Source organism: Gouania willdenowi, chromosome 10 (assembly GCF_900634775.1).
Source record: "Gouania willdenowi chromosome 10, fGouWil2.1, whole genome shotgun sequence".
Lineage (NCBI taxonomy): Eukaryota > Metazoa > Chordata > Actinopteri > Blenniiformes > Gobiesocidae > Gouania > Gouania willdenowi.
Window position 1 is genome coordinate 18,775,801 of NC_041053.1, and position 24,082 is coordinate 18,799,882.

General features: G+C 37.7%; 1 protein-coding gene across 4 annotated transcripts; it reads left to right on the top strand.

Annotated features, from left to right (window-relative positions):
* The first annotated feature begins 13 nt into the window (after positions 1-13).
* On the top strand, positions 14-24,071 carry mapk9 (mitogen-activated protein kinase 9). 4 transcript variants are annotated; one of them, XM_028460082.1, is made up of 12 exons: positions 14-234; positions 10,680-10,826; positions 11,736-11,865; positions 12,224-12,282; positions 12,363-12,501; positions 14,481-14,646; positions 14,969-15,040; positions 19,341-19,523; positions 19,751-19,875; positions 20,087-20,150; positions 21,566-21,637; positions 22,413-22,549. In XM_028460082.1, exons 2-12 carry the CDS (start codon positions 10,711-10,713, stop codon positions 22,547-22,549), a joined length of 1,263 nt encoding a protein of 420 aa, XP_028315883.1. In that variant the 5' UTR covers positions 14-234; positions 10,680-10,710. The 4 variants fall into 4 exon arrangements, with proteins under 4 accessions (XP_028315883.1, XP_028315880.1, XP_028315884.1 ...); XM_028460079.1 differs by lacking the exon at positions 14,969-15,040 and adding an exon at positions 18,064-18,135; XM_028460080.1 differs by lacking the exons at positions 14-234; positions 14,969-15,040 and adding an exon at positions 18,064-18,135 and having other exon boundaries at positions 10,711-10,826; positions 22,413-24,071.
* The last annotated feature ends 11 nt before the right edge of the window (positions 24,072-24,082 follow it).

The following is a 24,082-nucleotide window of genomic DNA, read 5'->3' on the forward strand; positions in this document are numbered from 1 at the left end:
GTAAACCCGGCGTGATGACGTCACCCCTGTGCTCGGTCTCGGCTTGTGTTGGCGTGTCGTCCTCCTCCGTCCGAGCAGCCGCTGGAGTTAACCCAGGAAACTAGGTTAGAAGCCGGGTCTGGCCGCTCCGACACACTCCCAGCACCAGAACGGGTCGAGCCTTAACGTCGCAGCGACTGCCGGTGTCTGTGTTGTCCATGCATGGGCGTGTCCTGCCAGCGGGGACGGGATACGGTAGGTGTCGGTGCTTTACAGCCTGTGTTAGTGTAACCGCTGCCCGCTCACCACCGTCCGTTGGTCGGTCACAGCTCTCAGTTGAGCCCCGGTGGGCCGAGCTGACTACCGCAGTGCTGCTGGTAGAAATAATAGATAGACAGCATGGCTCCTGACACGCTGAGCCGGACTAACGGAAGCAGGGCTCACGTTGCTGTAACTTTGGCTGAATGACGTGATGGTTTAGGAAAGGCAGCGACTGCCAGCGGTGCTGCGGAGTGTGTCATACACGGTGACTTCATACCTGTGTGTGTGTGTGTGTGTAGGGTTGGAGTCAATTACATTTTTCAGTTACAATTACGTTTTCAATTATCCATGTTCAATTACAATTCAGTTCAGATTACAGTTTCCAGCATTTTTTCCAATTACAATTAAATTACAATTTTTATTTTTTTTATCCTCAGAAAGTAAATTCTAATTACGTTCCCAATCACTAAAGTTCAATTACTGAGCCTGAGATAAACAACCTAATAAAAGTTATGAAGTGTCTATTGATACGGAAACGCATCAAGGATCATTTCTCCTGCTAACGTGGGTTCGAATCCCACTTTCGTCATATATTTTTTTTCATTTTAACATATTTTACCACGGCAGATTCCACCTTTAAAAATACATCTATGAAAAAAAATAAACATTTTAGGTTATTTTTTTGGATTGGGGATAGGGATGGGGTTAGTGCTAAAATAAAAAGGTTTGCCTGGTAGCTAGAAATACATATGAGCTAAAATAAAACTGAGGGATCTTTAAGTCACGTGGTGCACCTATCACGTCACCTAAACTGGCCAATGAGGAGCGCTCCGTATGAATAGACGGCCACTTGCATCTCCTACCAGGACACCAACTACTGTACAGGCACTGTATGCCAGCAGAAGAGCCTGTCCATCTGTGTCTGCCTCCGGCTAGTGTGTTTTTTTTTTTTTTTCCTCATTATTCTGAATACATCACGGTCAGGAAATGCTCCTGATAGGTCAACGCTCCGCGAAATGCCCCAAAAGTTCAGCAATCCCAACTCCAGTGTCGGTCGCGTTGGAGGCGTCAGACGCACCTCAAAAGTACGGTGGCTGGGGAGTGTCAGGTGAATGCATTTACAGAAACGAACACAAATGCAAACAGGTCACAACACGAATGCAAACCGGCCACAACGGAAGTGTTTCCGACGGACCGGTATTACAGTCGGACGGGTATTATGATATGATAGCCTGATATGAAAAATATAAGAGTATCCTAATCAACTTTCACTTACTTTCATACGCGTTTCGATGTCTTCTTTTTGTTCTTAACTGTTCTGGTGGGTTAAAAACATCCGCCAGAAACGTGTCCGTCTGTAATACCGGTCCGTCGGAAACACTTTCGTTGTGGCCATTTTGCATTCGTGTTGTGACCTTTTTGCATTTGTGTTCATTTCTTTAAATGCATTCACCTGACACTTCCCGGCCACCGGTGTTTTTGACGGACCGGTATTACAGACGGACACGTTTCTGGCAGAAGTTTTTAACCCACCAGAACAGTTAAGAACAAGCAGAAGACATCGAAACGCGTATGAAAGTAAGTGAAAGTTGATTAGGATACTCTTATATTTTTCATATCAGGCTATCATATCATAATACCCGTCCGTCTGTAATACCGGTCCGTCGGAAACACTTCCGTTGTGGCCGGTTTGCATTCGTGTTGTGACCTGTTTGCATTTGTGTTCGTTTCTGTAAATGCATTCACCTGACACTTCCCAGCCACCGTACAAAAGCGTCCGCCACACGAAAAGCTTCAAAACGCGCCGCACAGGAGGCGCGGGACACACAGCGGAACCTCCGACACTCCCTAGAAGCGCGTCCACCATGTACTGTGAATGTACACCTGCCGCTTTCAACACGTTTGGTGTGAACGCGCCATAAAAGTTAACCTTCCTCTCGTGTTAGCTTTAGCATCTCTTATGATAACAGGTCAGTTTTGACTACAATAAGCTGTAAAATACACAGAAAATATTATCTATCATCCAATTAGTTTTTCATCTCTTTGTTACCTTATTAGGCTTCCTAATCAATAAAAAATATAGGTATTCATATTTTTGGTGCGGGGTTTTGAGCCTTTTTTCTGTCAGGATAGATATATATTTTTTTTTCAAGAGAATTGACTGGTAAACTTAATATGAAACACATTTTAATGATTGTTAACCATAGAACTGTAACATGGTTCCCTAGTTTTGCATTTAATTACATTGTAAAATACAGTTTTTATAGAATGTTGAATTATGATTACAACAGTAACAGATTTTTTCAATTATAATTACGTCATTATTGTAATTAATTACCAATTACATGGTTACAATTGTAATTGGCTCCAACCCTGCTACTGTCCACAGATCATTAATCCTGCATGTGTTCTTTTGTTTTTTTTTCCTTATCCTGATCCAGCCTCCACAGCTCAGTCTGAGGCAGTGACTGAGCAGCACCAGCCAGGATGTAGTTATTCCATCCTCTGCTGTGTTTTGTAACTCTGTCACATGAAGAGCAGACATTGGGTCCTGAGGCCATGCTAATCTGATATCATCGCCAGCTCACTGACTCCCATCCATGCACATAGAGACACTTCAGAGCCCACGTCAGGACCAGTCCTCAGTGCTGAGGCTGCTGTTATACTAAAGTCACCTTCTCACCAAAGTCACTGAGTCATTAAGTAGAATTAAAAGCAGTAAACATGTATCCTTGTCTAATAATAAAGATGTGTTTATTAGAACCTTTTTTTCACATATTTTTAGTTTCAACTCTTTAGAGAGTTGACATGGAATCTAAGTAAGGTTGTGCCAAAATACCGATACGACGATTTAGCGCCAGGTTTCGTCTCGCGGTACGATATCGATTCACTGGCGCTAAATATCGATTTTTTATTTTTTTTTAATTGATTCTTTTTTTCCCTCCCTGTATTTATTCAGTTAATCTGTGGTACATTTTTAATTCTTGGGTTCATTTTTTTCAAATTATTATAATCAAATTATATCATTACAGTTTAATTTTGCAGTGTAAACTGTACGGATATTGTTTCTTTAAAGATAAAATAAAAATGTAGATTTTCCCCTAATATGATAAATAATTGTGATTATCATTTTGTAAAATCCACGTTAACTGTAGGGGTGTCCCATTCTGGTATTGATATTTGATATCCGTTCGATATCAGCCAGAAAATTAATATCGGATTTTATCGGACTGCATCTAAAATCTCTGATATATATTATACAGTATTTATACAATTGTAGAATACTGTAGATATTATGTTGAAGGTTTAAATGTATTTAACCAATTGGTTAATAATAAATGGGTCAGTTTTTCTCATATACCTACTGTTGCTGACTATTGTTCTCTGAGTAACATCGGCTATCGGCTAATTACTCAAGGCTGCAATATCAGTATCGTATTGGAAGTGAGATAGTTGTATCAGGACATTTAATCACACTTCTGACAATAGTAGACACAATAATTTGCTACATTTTACAAAAGAGACTGTATTTACTTATTATTGAAGTAATCACATAAAAGTGCGTGATATTGGAAAAAAATTAATTCCACTTTAAATTACCTTCATTGTTTTTGAAGTTGTAGATTAAGCCTTAGGGAATCAATGTTAGAGACACAGTCATAGGTTTAAGAGAGCCCACAAATTAAAAAGCATATTCAATTATGGAGAGGGTACTAATTATATGAGAGGGGGTACACATGATTTGACAAAAATGCTAAGGGGCACACGAGACAAAAAAGATTGGGAACCACTGCTATTTATATAATATATATATTGGGATTTGATAGCGACAACTATTGCAACTTGAATTTCCTTTTCAAAAAGCAAAAGTAGAATCATACACAATATACAAGTCATAGTTCAATAGAGGGGTCGTGGTGGGGTAACGGTTAAGGAAGCTGCTTGTAATCAGAGGGTCACCGGTTCATATCCAACCGGTGTCATGACTGTGGGACGTTGAGCAGGTCCCTTAACCCTAACTGCTAGTGTTGTACGTCACTTTGGATTTAAATTGAAAAAAATTGGAAAATGAAATTGTAATCTTGTAATTGTAAATATGGATTATAATATGTCTCTGAGCATGGAGTGGTTTTAACCAGGCATTCTGTTTCCTTACAAACTGTTCAGAGTCATTAATGTCACAGATTTGCTGTCAGTGTTACTGTGTGTGTGCAAGTGGTCGTTTCACTATCCCTGTGTGTGTAGAGAATAACAGGGTGGAAAGAAATACAGTTTACCTTTGGATACACTGTATATATATATATATATGTGTGTGATGTTCACTGTGTAATTGAGGTGTCTGGATCGATACCTTTATTGGTTAAGCATCGTAAATACACTTTTTTTTGTGAGACAATGATTTTCATTTAAAATTCTGAAACATTTCAGCAATAAAATTGTCAAAGCAGTAAATATTGCTTGGTATTTTTTGTAGCTTTAAGGGAAATGTAACTGATTGTGTTCAATGCGTATATAATATTGAATCGATTATCGAATCGTGACAGACTTTATGATATCTAGCAAATATTGTACCGAAGTCCAAATAATCAATATTGTATTGTCAGGAAACTGGTGATTTACACCCCTACTAGCTAGTATTATTGACCATAATAACCAACTCTTAATCAATATTATTTATTCTACCAGAATGATCCTTAACTCACAGTTCAATCCTCAACGCAATTACAAAAAATGGTCAATTAATTATTTTTATTTTTATTTTATTTATTTTTTCCTGTGCTAGCCTTTGTCGTCTTAGGTTGCACAATATGTATGTAAAAACATAAACATATTTTTTTTCTCAAAAAGCAAACAATTAGTTGGTTGTATTATAAATCAGTGTCATGTTTTGTTGTATATTTACAATTCAGCTTTAATTAAGGAAAATACATTTATACAATGGTTACATTTTATACATTTAATTAAATATGCTTCATTGATAGGATACTTGATGACCAAAGTATTTAATAGCTGCAGTGTTTTGCACTTTTTGAGTCTTAAAAGTTTACTAGTTTAATTCCTGTACTCGTATTCCTGACAAATGAGGAATACTAGTTGAACAGTAACTGAGTAATCTACAGAATCAATTATAGGTATTATTTCTGTTTATTGTGTGTCCGTATTTTATTTCAAAGACAGTAGCATCGGTTTGCTTCTGTGCGCTTCCATGCATTTTCCCTCCTATCTGTAATATTATGTGAATATCTGTAAAAGTCACGTTTTTCTATTAGCTCTGTCTGCTAGCATAGCATATCTTCTTCACTGCACAGAATAGCTGCATCCCAACCGAACACTGGGTTACCAGCGTCCTCTGCTGGTCCAAACAAATATCTGATGTAAATATAGTGCAGACTGGTTTTTTTTTTAAAGTCCAATTGTTAAGGCACAAAATACATTTTCAGTTGCACTGTTAAAAAGAAAAAGAACTATTATGCCGTTTTGCATTGTTTACTATAGTACCAGAATTTAAATTAATAGGCTTCTTCTTCATTTGTATTATTTTTTTTATTTATTTCATTCAAGATTTATTTTTAGTTAAATTGCATTGTTTTGAATAGTTTATCAAGGGATTTTTTTGACAATGAAAAATAAAAGGAAAATAGTACAGTATTTTCTAGAGTTTTTGGGAGTTGAGTGAATCGTTACGTCCCTAGTAATGGTTCTGATTAATTAATCTTTGGAGTGTCTATTTTTGTGCACAGGAGCACACAAATTATTATCATCCATAAAGTCTTCAAATCCAATGTCAGATTTTACATCATTAAATAACAGCACATGAGCTGTTTTGAAGATTTAAGCTGCATCATGTAAATCATTTTGAGTCAAGACCACACATTACCACGCCGTCAACCCTGCACTTGCATTTTAAATCATTATGTAATTTCAGCATGTCACATTCAGAATATTCATTAGTCTGTTGGTTTCATTCAGTTTCTCAGTGGGGTTGTAATTAAAGATGCCAGGGGCTGTATTGAGAAAACCAGCAAAAGGCGGAAGATTGAAAGAATGTAACTGAGCACACAATAGAGCCAAAGATGGGAAAGGAAGGAATGCTCTCTGCTTCCGTTAGTGTAATAAATGGCCAGCTGGGCACATGTGAGGAGAAGGAGAATGAAGCCAGATAATGGTCAGGGATTCATCTTTTCAGCTGGGTAATGGTGTAGCTGCACAGCCGCTATGTTGGGAGGTAGTTTTCCTTTGTTGATGTATTCATTAGGGCTGAACGATTTTCGGAAAATAATCTAATTGCGATTTAATGTGATTATTTTTTCAATGAGCCTTTTGTCACGTATTTTTCAATTAACACAAGCAATAAATCGATCTGTTTCATAATGAACTATTTGAGATTTATTTAAACTTTAAACAGATATAAAATATACATTTTAAAGCACAAGTTACAGCTAAAGATGTCACGATACAACTTTTTCACTTGCGTTACGATACCGATATTACAGCCTTGGGTATTGACCGATACCGATGTTGAACCGATACGATAACAACACGAATCATACATACTTTTATTACTTATTTTGTAGTGTGGTATGTTAGAAAAGGCTTGATCAAGTGACGTTACTCAAACAGAGAACAATAGCCAGCAGCAGTAGGTTACTTTGTTGGAGTGTGAACCACAGTCACCTATGGATCGAAGTGCTGGAGTGGAACATTTTATAGGATAGCTTATATCTGTGATTTTAGATACAGGCCAGTAAAATATTTGTTTTGTGGCTGTTATTGGACCGATATCCGATATCAATATCGGATCAGGACACCTGTAGTTGGCGTATTAATATACCAACGATAACAACACGAATCATACATACTTTTATTACTTCCCAACCAAAGACGGCAAACGCCCGATTTTCTAGGTCTTATAAAGATTATCGTGAGATCTAATTGTGAATTTGTACAGAAAATCGGATCCAAAACGGGTCGGGCCGACAATCGTAGGTATTAAACGTGTTCAATATTTACGACCGAGAATCTTCACGTGTGAGGGGAAAGCAGACTCTGTGAAATGTGACACCGAACGGAAAGTAGCCAATCAAAAGCGAGCTGGCATGGAAGCAGGCAAATGACTAAACAAACATGGCTGTGCCTCCTTAATAGGGGTGAGTTTTGGCAAGGATGTTGCAATACGATACGTATCACGATACTTGGGTCACGATACAATATTATCACAATATATTGCGATATTCTACCCAGTTAATTTCAAAATTAAATGTAGAGATTGAAAATCAAGTTGCTGTATGTGTTCAGAAGATATTGAATATTCAGAGGACAAGAAGTGGCACAATTTTCAAGGTTTTTATGTAGGAAGCTGGTCAACATGCCCAGTAGTTAGGCTGCTCCGCTGAGCAGTGACAGTGTCTCCAGCAGTAGAAAACACAATGTGAAAAATACATAAAAAAAAATATATATAGATTAAATATGAGAAAAAATAAAATAATTTTAGTTTTTTTTTTTAATCGATTTAAAAAAAAAATTAAAAAAAATGTAAAATTGGCACCCAAAAAATTACGATATATCGTGAAATCGATTTTTTTTTTTTCCCACACCCCTACTCTTTAACACAATTAACCGCACAAAATGTCTCTATCTTGATGGCTTTCAAAGTTACGTTTAGGTGTTATTTACTTTGTTAATAGCATTAGACAATACCTGAGGAAAAAAAACTCACCGCTAGCTTAAGTAGGCTATAAAGTCCGTGTTCACTTCATGCCGTCTCTATCATTTTTTTCCAGTCTTTTCTTATGTCACTTTTTTGCCAATGAAAGTGCCAAAACCACCATTATTCCATCAACTTCCATCCTTCATCGATTTGGAGTTCTTCTCCTTCGCTTTTGTTTGACCACGCAAGATTTCAGGCTGAGATGTTAGACAGAATCATTAAGTGTGTGGTGTGCTGTGGTGAGATTATCATTGCACACCACACACATTGTGATGAATACTGTTTAACACCTGATTTTTTTATTTTTATGTGTGGGGTTTGTGACATAAAAAATCTCTTTAGATTTCGAAAATTGTTGTGCACCTTTTCTACATGTGATGGTTTTCTTCAAAAGAAAGCAGACAACAGTGACTGTTCGCTGTAGCGTAGCTGACTGTGTGTTCTCACCCACAGACACAAAAACAGATCAAACCCAGACATCTACGCTCAATGTTTGTGCGGCCATCTTTAACAACTATGACACAAACACATCACAGGGCTGCCAAGTTTCAGAAAATGACAAGAGTGAGACTTTAGTGACCTGATGCGAAAAAAAAAGTGTCCTTTTTTAACATGGCTTTAGCCTGTTTTAACGTTGCTTTCCTGATGTCCTCACCTCCATGCCAGCGGCTCTCCCTGCACTGTGGCCTCCTAATGCTAGTTTTAATCAACCAGAAATTAGAAATGAAAACTAACAAGAATATTGACAAAATACATTTATTTGTCAGTATTTCATTTAAACCAACTCTCCATCATTTAGCTGGGGACATGTCTCATGTTGTAGGTGTTTGTCACAAATTTCAATGACTTGATGACAGAGGCAGGAGGCTCCCACTTAAAACACTGTGGCCCAAGGCAGTGCTACCTTTACCTCAGCTCTCATCGTCTGCAACAGAAAGGTCATTAAAAAGCAGATCATGTAAAAAAACATTAAAACATCAAGTGATTTTTGATTGAATGAATGTCTTCGCAGCAGACTCAATGTCCATAGAAATACACTATTACATACAAAAATAATCAAATAAGAACAGTTCAAATGAACATTAGATTAGACAAGGCATTTGTTTCATTTACTATGTATTTATGCTGATATAACCTACAAGTGCAGTTCAGCTTCTACCAGTGTTCATAACACTGTTAGTAGCTAATAAAAGTTTTAATTCATTTAAGTTAATGTCTAGCACAGACATACACACCTGAGTGCGAGAGACACACACACACAAAATGTTATTTTTTTAGATGAGTAAACTAACACTATAACACACACACAGCAATATAAACACAACATAATTACATACCATCTCAGACGGCATCTGTCCTGTAGAAACTTTCTTTCTGAAAGCGTGTCGACAACTCGACGTGAGTTGTGTGTGAAAGTTTCTAGTCAGAGACGGCTCATCAAGACCCACCTTACGTTGCTTTTGATTGGTTTATTATTGCGTAATGCCTGCCGTGGTTGATTAGATTTAGGCACAAGGAGACATGGATTGGTCTGGGATTGGTTATCTCGGTCAGTCAATCAGAGTTACTCGAACTACGGCAAGCCGCGAGGACCAAAGTTTATTATCATTAAAAAAATAAAGAGAGTATTGAATGGGGAAATATAAGCGTGAGAAATGTCAAGTGTGGTGTGAGAATGCGTCAAATTGCGTGACGCTTGGCAGCTCTGATACTGGGTTTTTATGTGCTTCCCTTCTGATGTCTGTATGAATTGTTTTTGCAAAATGGAATGAGATGCCTTTCCAAAGATTAGTGGGTTGGTTTTCCCAAGTGAAATGTGCATCTGTGCGTATGCGTGCGCGTGCGTGTGTGTGTGTGTTGAGCATAAGCCTCGGGATCTTTGAGCTGTCAGCGTGCTTTTCTATCTTGAACATGAGTTTTTACTCATATTTGAGTCCACTGTCATCTTTATGTGAACATGGTAGAAGGGCACACTATGTTTGTTTGCTTCCAAAGCAGTTAACACTTCCAATTTTTAAATGGATTTCAGTTTAAAAAGTGAAATTAAAATGTATTTTAATCAAAGCTGTCAAAGTTTACGTGTATTTATCATGTTTATCACACCTAGGAGAGATTTAGTTTAGCAGTAACCAAGCAGTGGCTATAAACAACTTGGTTTCATTCAAGTTCAGATTTCCAAGAAGAGAAAAAAAACAATAGATATCTGCTTCCATGTAAAGGAAATATCCATTTAAAAGAAGCACTTTGAACAAATACTGAACCTTTGTTGTTGTTAAGTACGATACAGAACAGCTGGAACGCAGTCATATTGCCACAACACAATACACAGTTTCAGCAAAAAACGTGATTAATTGCTCAGAAAAATCATGCGATTATTCAGCATTAATAATTGTAAGAAAGTGTCTGTTCCTACGGTTACCGTACGGACATCCCCCGGTGCTATTGGTGTCTTAGGGTTAGGTTTTAACCCTATATCACAACAATTTTTAGGGTTAGGTTTAGTCTTAAGTCATGTGACCTAAACTGACCATTGAGCGGTGCTGCGTACAGATAGAATGACAGCAATTTTACTAATAAAAAAATCTAATATTATTTTTGTTTTCTAAATTTAAGTTGTTTGTTTTACATTTTCACTTTTGTAAAATAGTGTTTCCTAAAACTTCAAAAATCTGCTTTTGATATTGTATTCATTTAAATGACATTTTGAATGTGTGTTTGTTGTTGCTTGCAGACAGCACAGGTGGTCCTGATTGTTCAGCAGGATGAGTGAGGACGACAGTCATTTCTACAGTGTCCAGGTGGGAGACTCCACCTTCACTGTGCTAAAGCGCTACCAGCAGCTCCGTGCTATTGGCTCCGGAGCCCAAGGCATCGTCTGGTAAGAGGCCTTTACTGTGATCTGGTGTCTGACATTTCACCTTAAAAAAAAGGCCTTTGAGTAATTGTCAAAACCGCATTGAACTTGCTATTGTAGCCAATTAAAAGTTCTTATTTTGTTGTATTGTTATTGTGTTTTTGTAATAACAGAATAGCAGCTAGGCTAGAAATCATACTGTGAATTATAAAGTGTTTTATTGTTGTTGTTGGTATCAGGAGAGGGCAAACTATGAATTCCAACATGTTTAACTTTGTTGTTTTTCATAAATACACCAGGTATTTTTAGTATATACAGTATTTGTTAGTTAGTGTTTTTAAAGCATTATATGTGTTAAAATGTGTAGATCAGACATGGGCAACATGTGGGCCTTGGTTTAATTCTGTGTGGCCCCTAAAGTAAACCCACAGATCTACAGGAAAAACACCAACAACCGCAAAAAGACTCCAAAAAATGTACACAATTACAAAAAAACACACACAAAAGGACAAGAAAATGACACAAAAGGGCAACAAAAATGCTCAGAAAACAAAGAAGACTGCTCCAAAAAACTGAATATATATCAAAACGACATAAAAAAAAAAATTACACAGAAATTACTCCAAAAATACACAAAATGACTCTAAAACACATAAAACAACAACAAAAATAGACAAAAACCCTTCATGTATTCTTGTTCAACTATCATCTTTCAACATGCAGGACATGAATGTTTGATAATTACAGTCACAGTCTCATGACCCCTGCTGTGATAATAGTTGCCCATGTCTGGTGTAGATGTTGTATAATACTGTACATGTGATGATGTATTTGTATTGTTAGACGTTGGTCTCACACAGCAGCATTTTTATTGTAATTGGGGCTTTGGATGTTTTCATTCCTTAAAATAATCCTTGTCTCTGTTCTGGGCAGCTCTGCTCTAGATGTTGTGCTTGGGTTACCAGTGGCGGTAAAAAAGCTGTGTCGGCCCTTTCAGAATCAGACTCATGCAAAGCGAGCCTACAGGGAGCTGGTCCTGCTCAAATGTGTCAACCACAAAAATGTAAGACTCAGCTTGCACCTTTTCAAAAAGTTAAACACTTTCAAAGTTTTTTTTGATATGATTTGGTTTTGTTGGTTTATAGTATGAGTAATATTAGCTTTGTTAGCATTTAGTTTAGTCTGGTGTGTCCTGTTCATCTGGCAGGCAGCCAAAACCTTCAGCTCTTCACATGTCCCTAAATAAAGAAAACATTTAAAGTGGGGCAAACAAAGAGCCCAAGCACTCTGCAGGGTTGATAAAGTGTCTTTTTTACCCACTGAGTGTTTTGATCCTTAGTTTGCTACGTAGCTCTCACAGTGATGTGCATGTAGATAGGAGAGTCACACAGTGGACTAATAACCTGTCTCTCTGCTTTCAGATCATCCGTCTGATCAATGTTTTCACGCCTCAAAAGTCCCTGGAGGAATTCCAGGACCTGTGAGTTGAAAATGTCCCATTTTCATGTGACGTCTCGCTCTGATATGTTGCTTTTTCATATGTCGTCCCTTTCATCGTAGGTATCTAGTAATGGAGCTGATGGATGCCAGCTTGTGTCAGGTGATCCACATGGACCTGGACCATGAGAGGATGTCCTACCTGCTCTACCAGATCCTCTGTGGTATCAGGCACCTGCACTCAGCTGGCATCATTCACAGGGTGAGAGAAAGAAAAGTGTGTCGTACACAAATTCCCTTCACATTTAACTAGAATATTTGCATTTCCTGAAGAAAATGCAAATGAGGATGCAGGTGCTGGCCCGTGTTGCACTGCATTAGCTAGCATTAGCATTTGCCTAGCATTAGCATAGCTTAGCATTAGCACTAACCTAGCATTAGCTGAACATTAGCAATAATCCAACACAGTGTAAGAACCTTTGCTTCTTCCTACTCCTTTTCGGACAAGATGTATTGTGTGGGAGTTTAGGGATCATTTTTTGCATTATTGTATATTTTAGTTATGTTATTAAATTGTTGTTTTCTTTGAAATAAATACATTTAAAAAATAATAATAATGTTGAGATTAGTTGTAAAAGTTGAAAAGGTTAAAAAACAAAGTTGGAATGGGTTGAAAAAGTGGAATCGGGTTGAAGGTAGTAGTTAAAGGTTGAATGGTCAAAATAAGTTGAAGAATGGCTGAGGATGAAGTGGTTAAAAGTTGAAAAAGCCGAAATTTCCGATAGAAATGAATGGGAAAGAAAAAATGTAATAAGTCAAAAAGTTTAAAAGTTACAAATCACAAAAGCAATAGCATAAATCTCGTGAACTTTCTGAACTTTTTGATAGCTTTTTTGTCAAAATCGGACAAAGGAGGAGATAACATCCTCACTAACTATATGTTCTTTTATTTGATTTGATTTATTTATTTATTCAAAGGACAATGCATATCAAAAACCAGAAAATGCTAAGAAAACGTGTACCTGTGAATATGCTGGATTGTGGCCAAAGCTAATTTCTATCGTCAGTCCCTGCTGGACCAAAAGCCAGCCACATTACCCACACACTACATTTAATCCTATACATCATCAACATCCAAACTCACTCTCATATACTCTTAAGCGTTGGCATTCAACTTTAAAATGTCAGGCAAATGTATATTCACTCCTCACACGACACAAACACTGCATACTCACACACAATATAAAACGCCTGTCAATATTATAGCCATTATTTTAAGGAAAGACACAAAAACATAACACAGAAACCTCTCTTAGACATCTATTTTTGTAAATGTTAGATTCTGTTCAGATGTTTTGATATTAAAGATGTTCAATATTAGCTTTTTGTCGATATCCGATATTGCAGATATTGACAAACACCCAATTTCCCATTTCCAATATTAACCGATACCGTTATTAACATGGACACCCTCCCCACTGTGCTTACCTTTAATGTGATGTACCACTAGATGTATTCCACATGAAACATCATCTGTCGAAATAAAAAAAAAAGAAATCTTAGTTTTGTTTTGCCATATTTACTTTAAACATGTTTGAAACAATGACGCGTTTCGGTTTTCCAATAAAGTTTTCATATCCTTCCTTAGGTAGGGGTGTGCTGGTGGTTCAGTGTGGTGGTTTTTGTAAGAAAATCATTTATGCATATTTGTAAAGGAAAAACTGCTAAGACAACAAATGCAGACTTGGGGGGGGGGGAAAAAAATAGAAATAAAAAATATGTATTTTCGTCTTTGGAAAAAACGATACCGATGTCAGCAGATATTACATCTCATGGCAAATACCAGCTGATAATATCCTCTGCCTCTAGTTGATATCAGTAACTATGTTAATATCGTATTTTGCCCAATATGTTCACATTCTAAAGGTGAATGATGATGGAACACTTTAGTAAAAAGTGAAATCATTTTTGTCTTCTTGTCTTAAAGGTGCTGGTTTATAACAGAGTATGTTCATTTGTTCCGACCTAACTCGTTCAAGTGTTATGTTTCGTCATATCCTTGACCATTTTCCAGTTGGTGTTTTCCTGTGGAATTTTTCTCAACTCAACTCAACTTTATTTATATAGCGCCAATTACAACAAAGTCATCTCAGAGCGCTTAACAAAATCTAAATTCTGTCGTAAGAAAGAAAGAAAGAACCCAATAAGATCCATAAATTAAACCCTTTTTCATCTCCGTAGGATTTAAAGCCCAGTAACATTGTGGTGAAGTCAGATTGCACTCTGAAGATCCTGGACTTTGGCCTGGCGAGAACGGCCTGCACTAATTTCATGATGACACCCTACGTAGTCACAAGATACTACCGTGCCCCAGAGGTCATCCTGGGCATGAAGTATAAGGAGAATGGTGAGTCACTGCGACTAAATGAATGTGATGATACAAATCACTGCTTTTTGATTAGGGCAAAAATATTGTTTATTTTATTAAAGTAAGTGCTTAAAAGCAAATAAATACCAGGTCAGTAATTTTTTTTATGAAGAACAATTTCTCCAGATTTGATGAAGCTTCTGGGGCCAAAATCTGAACTGATGAAACAAACTTTACAGAAATACTGAACATAAGCACCAAGTTTCTGCGTTGGTTTTGCTGTTGTTGGTAGTTTGTGTGTAGTCAGTGAGAGTTAAAGGTGTAGATGAATGTCACTGTGCCGTCACTCACTCTGCCGCAGTGGACCTGTGGTCGGTCGGCTGCATTATGGCTGAAATGATCTCTCACAAAGTCCTCTTTCCTGGAAAGGACTGTATCCTTCTTTTACTCTGTCTTTCTAATCACTAATGTCTCATCTAAACAGAGTGGAGGGATGTTTCTTTCTTTTTTTAAATGTAGGCCAGGAATGGTTTGTGTCATTAGAACCCATCCCTTTAAGTGATCTGATATAGATGGAGGTGTCGGATATCATGTTTACAAAGATAATTGGCTTTTTCCGTCCACTCGGTTCAATTTGACCTGTGAATATTTCAATGTGTTCAATGTATCTGAGGTCAGCATGCCGCCAGTGCTAGGATTTAAAAAATACTTTCACAATAAAGTGAAATCCGAGGTTGTTTTGCTCCAAAAAAAACAGAATTATGTGTCATCTGACACTTTTCTGTTAAAACGGTTTAGGCCAGATGTGGGCAACTTCCATCACAGCAAGGGCTGCAAAAACATCTTTATTTGATTTAAGGGCCACATTATCAACGTTGATGTCAGCATTTAGAATAATGACCAATCTGAGCGTTAACACAGGAAATAACAGAGTTTTTTATAGTTTTTCTGTCATTCTCTGCTTGTTTTTGTCCTGCTTGCATTTTCTGTTGTCCTTTTTATAAATTCAGATTGTCTATTTATGTTGTCATTTTGCAGTTTTTTTGTTTCTCTTGTCATTTTGTGTCTTTTTGTTGTCATTTTCTGTAATTTTTATATAGTTTTTGAGTCATTTTGTATATTTTTGTTGTTTTGTGTTATTTGGAGTCATTTTTTTTTTATTACTGTTGTCAGTTTGTTAATTTTTATAGTAGTTTTGTGTGTTTTTGGAGTATTTTCCGATATTTTTCTGCAATGTTGTAATTCTTTGTATTTTTTATGTGTTCTTGCTTTTGTTTTGTGTATTTTTCTCTAATTTTGTACATTACTTTGGGGGCCGCATAAATCTGGCATGTGGCCCCCGGCCCACCAGTTCCCAATGTCTCGTTTAGGCTCATCTTTTGGTTTTGAACCACACAAGTACGGGCGTGCCTCCATCCCCCATGTTTATCATTGAGGCTTGGTTTCGTCATCATTGCTCTGGATGTTTGTTTAGATATTTGACACCTATAATTGATATCAGACATCAGTTTGTGTGTGTATTGGTTTATAACGGATTATATTGGCCTGTATCTAAATTTTAAAATATAAAATATTTTGTTTTTATTCTATTTATTGAGGTTATTTTCAGGTTTTTCTAATTTAGTAGTTTTTACAAATTTTTATTCAATTGTAGAATATTCTTATGTTAGCACTTTTTTCCTAACTGATACAATACCGATACTGGGTAATTGTACCGATGCTTATACCACAAACACAAAAACTATTCAGCCAAATGCGATTAGTTGGAAGACATATTTTATTTTCTTCTCTGCTTGTTACAACAAATGTTTATATATTAGATTAAATAAAATAAAAAATGACCATCCATCCATCCATTTTCAGACCTGCTTTGTCCTATTTCAGGGTTGCGGTGGTCTGCCAGTGCCTTAAAAATGACTATGAAACTGAAAGTTCAATTAAACAAAAAACTATTTTTTTGTAAAAAAACAAAAAAAGGTCAAATATAACAGAAATGATAGGCCACCATTCAAAGCCATTGGATGCAATGGGTATCGGTGAACTTTACCAACGAGTATATTGGTGCAGTATTGGCCAGATATCGGTATCGGTGCATCTCTGATTAAACGTAAATAACTATCATTGGTTAATAATACATTGGTAGGTCTTTCTCATACCTACTATTGTTCTTTTGATTAATACCACTTGATCAAGCATTTTCTAACAATACGCACTACAAAATAATTATTAAAAGTATGTATAATTCTTGTGGTATTGCCCAATGTAGCAATATCGATACTGTATCATAAGTGACAAAGTTGTATCGGGACAATCCCTAGTAATGGCTTTTTCTTTATTGGACCCCTTTGAATGATCTTAATCATTACAAACTATGAACATTCAGAGTGAGCTGCTGTTAAGAGATGCTCTGACCAAGTTCTTCCTTTTTTCAGCTTCTTACACGTCATCTTTATTATAGACCTATTCACAGGTCCCCAACAGGAATAAAGAACATTTAAAAAGATAGTAGGGTTTCTAATTGTCATTTGTGCTCATGTAAACATGTACAGAACAAAATTATGTACCTGATTCCCCTGTTAAGCTCTTTATAAATACATGAATAATATAGAAAAAATACATACTGTATATATAATCTACACCAAAGGTGCAATAACATAGAGAATAATTGCAATAATATAACCTAGAGCTGTCTAACTACATAATAATACTAACTTGGTTTACCCTTTTCTCACTCCTGTTTACCTGCAGTTATGAACCATGACTAATCAAAGCTCCAGGGCTCCTGAACAAGAACCTCTGCTCCACCACAAACACTCATAGCTATTATTGTACCTACTCCTACGTTCACATGCAATGATTTAGGTTCTGTTGGCTTGGTTTGAAGTTTCCTGTCTTGTCCAGTCTGACTGGGCTGAGAGCTTTTAGCTTCACTCAAACCAAAATAGCTAGAGCGGTTAATGGCTGTTTGTCTTTATAAATGCTATCAGGCAAACAGCAAAGTTTGCATGAGAGATGAGCTACATCCTTCTCTGCAGAGAGCACACGGACACACACAAACCCACGCACACACAGTGAGCTGAGAGTGAGGGAGGGAGCAACAGCTGTGTAAACTGATAAGCAGAGCTGAAGAGAAAGGCCTTGGAGGCTTTGACTGGTTCTGGAGCCAGAGACTGCAGAAAGAAAGCCTGAACATGACATTGATGAAGGAATCAGGCCTTGGCTCTAGCTGAAGGGTGGAGCAAAATAACACAAGCTGCTGTTTTGCATTTCATTGTGTTCCATTCAGAATTTCCGTAAACCACAGATCATCATCTTCATCCGTGCAGCACTCATGCACCATAGCACTGTACATGCAATGTGAACTGTGATGTTGGGCCCTCCTTTCCTCATGATTTTTATTTTGTGTTTGACTGTGTGTGTGTATATGTCACAAATGTGTGTGTTTTTTGTTCCCAGTGGACATCTGGTCAGTGGGGTGTATTATGGGAGAGATGGTGAAAGGTGGCGTCATCTTCCAGGGCACAGATCGTATCCTTCACCTCACTTATTGTGCCGCTCCGTTTCTGTTTTTGCATCAACTTTCCATCACAATGTCACAAATGACTCAAAGTTATAATCTGCCATCAAACAATGTAAGAAAACACAATCTAGATTATTATTTTTTATAGTATGTTGAAGTTGAAGTAGACTGGCAGTTAACAGTCAAAACATTTCAGGAGATCAAAGTCAATTTTCTGAAACAAAGTTGTCTGAATAATTGAAACCAGAACATATTATTAAAAAACAAGACAAAATGAATTTGCTGGAATTATTGGGTTTTTAACCGATCCTTAAAAGAATAAAAGAAAGAAAGAAATAGAGGCACTCATGTGTCAATGATTCACTTGTTTTGTGTTCAGTGACCGTGTCTCTGTTTGTAACATGTTTAGGCACCTCTTCACTCTCTCACCATCCACCAGCGTCTCTCTTCACCTCACAGCGTTGTCAGCATAGCTTGAAGGTCCGATTGCTTTTTATTGTAGAAAGCAATTTCCTGGATGAAATTGCCTGCCGAGGGAAACCAACAGACCATGTGTGTATTTTTAGCCGGGCTAAAGCAGGTCTGAAGATTGCGCTTTGTCCCTGTTAGTCATGCTGTCACACTCACACATACTGAAATCTATCATCCAACATTTACTTGAGATCTTGCCAATTTTTATGTATTTCTTTATTTATTTGTCTAATGTATGTTTGTTTATATATTTCATTCAAGACAGTAAAACTGATTTGAGCAGACAGAAGTAAAATTTTTTTTTTTTTTTTTTGCAGATTTTTAAATGAGCTTTGTAGATGGTTTTTAAAATGAAATTTTAATATTTTTTGCTGTATAAATATTGGGTCTGTATGTTCCCTGTATCCAATTCTCAGTGCACCACACTTTAATACAATAAGTCAGATACGGAACAATCATTGAGTTATACGAAATATATAAGACTTTTGATTCAGTGACTGCTTTACCTTGTGGGAAAACAGCCATAATTGGGGATATTTTAACTTTTGTGTAATCAATATGCGATTTCCATGATAATTTATCATGGAAATCATAATGTAGCAGTAGATGGGAGTTTCTTCAGTATGAGCTTGAGAATTTCCCAAGTGCAACCTTTTTGTGATTAATTTGTCTTTTTCTCCCCTTTTTAATGCACATTAGTCATTGTGTAGCTGAGTTTTTCCATAACAAGCGCGCGTTCCAGACATTGACCAGTGGAATAAGGTGATTGAGGTTCTCGGCACACCCAGTCTGGAGTTTATGAACCGACTAATGGAGACCGTGAGGAACTATGTGATGAACAAGCCTCAGTATCCTGGGGTCAGCTTCGCCGAGCTCTTCCCAGACTGGGCCTTTCCCTCTGATTCAGAACACGACAAAGTGAAGAGTAAGTGCCTCAGATCTCAAACACTTTGATCAGCTGCATTGATTTGAAATCAGTGGTATTAGTCTCACTGTTAAAGCTACATTTTGCCATCAACTGTTATGGAGTTTGAGAACAGAAAGAGCTCTGATAGGAGGACATTACCATTGGAAATACCAATGTAGTTACTGCACAACAAAGAGCTCTGGATGAAATGATGTCACTGATGTGTTTCTGTGTTGCCATGACAGCGGGACAAGCCCGGGACCTGCTTTCTAAAATGCTGGTTATTGATCCTGAGTGTCGCATCTCTGTAGAAGAAGCCCTAAATCACCCCTACATCCACGTGTGGTACGACCCGGGAGAAGCAGACGCGGTGAGGAAGCTGCTCATCTCTTTGTCTAGTTTAATATATCTTTATTATCCCCACAGTGGAGTTACTATGCTATACAGTGTAACAGTAAATAGATTTCTTTTTAAAATAACTCCACATAATCACACATGAACAATATGAAATTGGTAGTGTGTGACTAAATTGTCATGTTTGACTTCCATCTAATGTTTGTTTTTTCTTCTTTGTTTCACAGCCTCCTCCTCAGATATCAGATAAGCAGCTTGAAGAGAGAGAGCACAGCATTGAGCAGTGGAAAGGTAGCACTTACTGCCCCCTGGAGCAACTGTGCAGTAGTGCACATATGCTAGATACAGATTTAGAACAGGGGTGATAAATAGATGGCTTTATTAGAAAGCTACTGCAGAAGTGGTGGAGAACGCCCTATTTAAATGAGCGTTTTGTATGTGTTATGTTGAACATGGAGCGTGAAGGAGAGCTGAGTGCACGGAAGCAAAAAAATTAATACATTTGAAGCAGCAGAATTGGAGGTGTTGGTAGAGGAAGCTAATAAAAAAAAGAATTACAGCAAGACATAAATAGATAGATTTTGCATTCAGCCCGCAGTGGGAAAATGTGTGTAGATGTGATTGACGGAGTCGGTGCATGTGTGCGGCTGATGTGCGTGTGTGTGAGCGTGAGCCGCGGAAGAGAGATGTGTGTGCGTGCCTATGAGTAGAGTCCGACACAGCGACCGGGACAGGTAGTGAGCTTATGTTTATAGTGCAGCCAGATAATAAAGTGCAGCTCTACAACAACAAAACAGCCTGTTCTTCCTACGCGGTACCATCTTTAACAAGCGTGAGATGTATGGGAGTGAACTTAGGAGGAGAAGCAGCCTCCAGCCATGGAGAGCGTGGATCTCCGCTGTGTCTCCACAGCCACGATGGGGAGACGGAACAGGAAAGGTTTTAACACGTTCTTAAAATTGTGAATTCATTCATCCCAAATATTTTATCTCGAGGTCTGAAAATGCCATCCCTCTGTCGTCTTTCCTCTCCCCTGCCCCGTCTCCTCACAAATATCACTGCTGCCGTCACGGCGCAAAAAGCTTTGACAGTTACCACCTGATTGTGGGCCGTGCTAAATTTATACAGAAAACAGAAGCACACATTTTATTACCCCTAAACCTAGTATTTAGTGCCTCCTGAATACATTTTTTTTAATAGTTTTATCATTATTTTTAACACAGACCTTTGTATTTTCAGTTCATGTTCTAATCATGATAATTTCCTTCATCATTATTATGATTATCACTTTTTAGCTAACACTTTCTTTTAAGTAGCCCTAGGGGTACACGTACCCCAATTTGAGAAATACTGGGGACAGATTGGTTGCTTTGATTTTGACACGTCTATGTAGCTACTGTATATACATTATTGTAATTTCAGTTTCATTAAAGCAAGAAATGGCTGATTGAATATATTTATTTAAAGCTGTAGAAAATTTGCACAGCTTGGTTTTAACTTCTGTGAAAACCTTCATTAAAATGTAAGATAAGTAAAAAAAAAAAAAACCCGATCATAGAAAGGGCAGCTTTCACACATGAAAAAGTATGTTATTTATTATCAGTCATTTTAATAGCCAAGGACAAAACTGCTAGAATAAGATGAGTGTGAAGTGGTTGACTGACCCTTCTGTGTTGTAAGGGCTGATGTTTTGTGTTTCTTTACAGAACTCATTTATGAGGAGGTGATTGACTGGGAAGAAAGGAACAAGAATGGTTTAATGAAGGAGGATTGTTCAGGTACTTGATGTTCCATCTCCATTTATTACCAATACTAGTTCTCATGGAGTGCAAATAATGATCTTGACAAGAGTTGCAAAGGTTTAATATTGTACTGATATTGTACAATATTATAATATAATAATGTGATCCTCCACTGTTTTTACAAATATGAAGATTGCCTAATGAAACACATTATGCACCATATTTGTTTTATTAACTACTTTACAGTTTAAGAGCGTGTGTTCTGACATCTTGAAATCACGTGATTGATGATGTCACATGGCCCCACTGCCTGTAAACATCCCATAGTTTTCTATTAGAGTGAAACATTCAGGCTGCTTTTTAGGTCATTTAGCAACTTTTTCAGTCAAAATGGCAACTTGTGCTGCTTTAGGTTGCTCTAAATAATCAGGAAAAGGTAAAGATGTGGATGTACTTCAATCCAATAGAAAACAATGGGATTGTTTACAGGACATTGGGGCGTGTGTGATGTCTTCAATCACGTGATTTCAAGATGGCGGAACACACGCTCTTACACAGGTGGTGCAAAATAATGCATTTTGTTATAGATCTTGTAATAACGACATTTCAAAGGTTTTAAGTCACATTTTTTTTTTTAAAAAATAGTGGAGGATCCCTTTACGTTTTGCAGCGTTGCCGTTTTTTCAATAGAGTTACATTTGACATGTGGAAATACACAAACTACCTCATGTGTAATGTTTTTTTTTTTTTTAGTGTTTTGCTCCAAACCAGCCTGAACTTTGTCCCTCTGTGATTGGTTGTCATGTCTCAGATGGGGTGTCGGCCTCGGCCTCTCAGTCGTCCTCGGCCAATGACATCTCATCCATGTCCACGGAGCACACGCTAGCCTCAGACACAGACAGCAGCAGCATCGACACGCTGACCGGACCACTGGAGGAGATCCAGTGAAGACTTCAGTTTTCTGTTGTCCTACTGCCCTGAACGCAACCCACGGTCAAACATCAGTCCACTCTCACCTTCAGTTCAAACTCTCCCAGAAGTCTGTGCGTCTTTCTTTCTGTGTTTATGCTCTTTTACTCTAAACAGTATTTCTGAGTTGTTGCATGGAGGACACTGTTACCCCTGCTCTATGTATTAATATCTCCCGTCTGTGGTAGCTTATGTTGATTCTGTACGGGTCATCTGTGCTTTTCACTTCCCTCGCGACGCTAATCTTCTGATTATGAAGTTAAACGCTGAGCTTAACACAGATCAGAGCTGCTTGTAAGAACAAAAACGTTTCCCATATTCATCCCCTGGAGTTATTGATGATCAAACACCGATGTAGAGTTCAGCACGCTCCAAGTATTACAGATCTCCACTGATGTGTTTTTTTCTAATTGTTTAAGTTGGTTTGACTGATGTGGATTTTGAGGGTGAGGAGGCTGTGATTGCAGTGTCGCAGGTTGATTTCCTGACACTTTACTGTTCGTAAGGTGTCACAGAGTCTGACACCCACAGTAGCCACAAACCCTTTCATTAAATAGATCAAGTGTGGGTGTTTAGTCAGTAAAATCCATCCCTCGTCAGCCTAAGGTACGACCATTGTGTATATCAAAAGAATATCTCGCGCTTGTAGATCTGTGGGAAAAGAGATACCTGTATATATTTTTATGTTATTGCAAAATGTTGCACACAGCCACAGTAACTCACTGAAATCAAACTGAAATCAAGTGCGGGCTGCTCCATTTGTGACCATTCCATGACTGCAGGAAACCCATATAGCCATAGAATCAGATTTACAGATCCTATGTATGTAGGGAACTCGAACTTGCATGGTGGCATTACAACCGTAGCTGTAACTGTAGTTATCGTCACAAACGGGAAACTATTCAGGTTTATTCATTCTAGGACCTTCATGCACTCGGTTTTTAAAAGCCTGTTGGAGGGATGTAGTTTTTTTTTTTTTTTTTTGTGGCTTTTTGGTGTTTTTTCGTGCAGCACTTCCTCTGTATGATGTGATTCTGTACGGAGAAGAACATTGTTGGTGGTAATAGTTTGGACATGAAGGTCCCAGAGGAATAGTTAGCACCATGTAGTCCACACTATACAGCCATGACCTTTGTTTGTGTCATGCCTTAAATGACCAGAGGGGGGGCTAAAGTGCCCTTCATAATCTTAGCAGATGAAGATGGAGCCGCCTTGTGTTCACAGCCTTTTGATCCATGGAATGTTTAACGTGATCACTGCACATCTCACAGTTTCCCCTTTTACGTCCACAGATGTCTGATCTGAACGCAATGACTGATATTATCATCTGACCACCCTCATCTTATGCCAATAACCAATAAAGTGGACATTAGTGGTGATTTCTTGTTTTAAAACGTGGCTTTGTGATGTACTAACGGTCTTTGATTTTTGAGAAAATAAATGTACATTGTGTAAACAGTTGAGGGATAATAATATGTATATGCTACTATAAAAGAATCCAGCCATGTCAAA

What these genes read in the sequence shown, in the direction of transcription:
- mapk9 (XM_028460082.1), top strand. Translation starts at nt 10,711, where the DNA reads ATGAGTGAGGACGACAGTCATTTCTACAGTGTCCAGGTGGGAGACTCC. An exon ending in CTGGAGGAATTCCAGGACCT is followed by an intron (nt 12,283 to 12,362) that starts GTGAGTTGAAAA and finishes CTTTCATCGTAG; the next exon opens with GTATCTAGTAATGGAGCTGA. An exon ending in ACCCGGGAGAAGCAGACGCG is followed by an intron (nt 19,876 to 20,086) that starts GTGAGGAAGCTG and finishes TTTGTTTCACAG; the next exon opens with CCTCCTCCTCAGATATCAGA.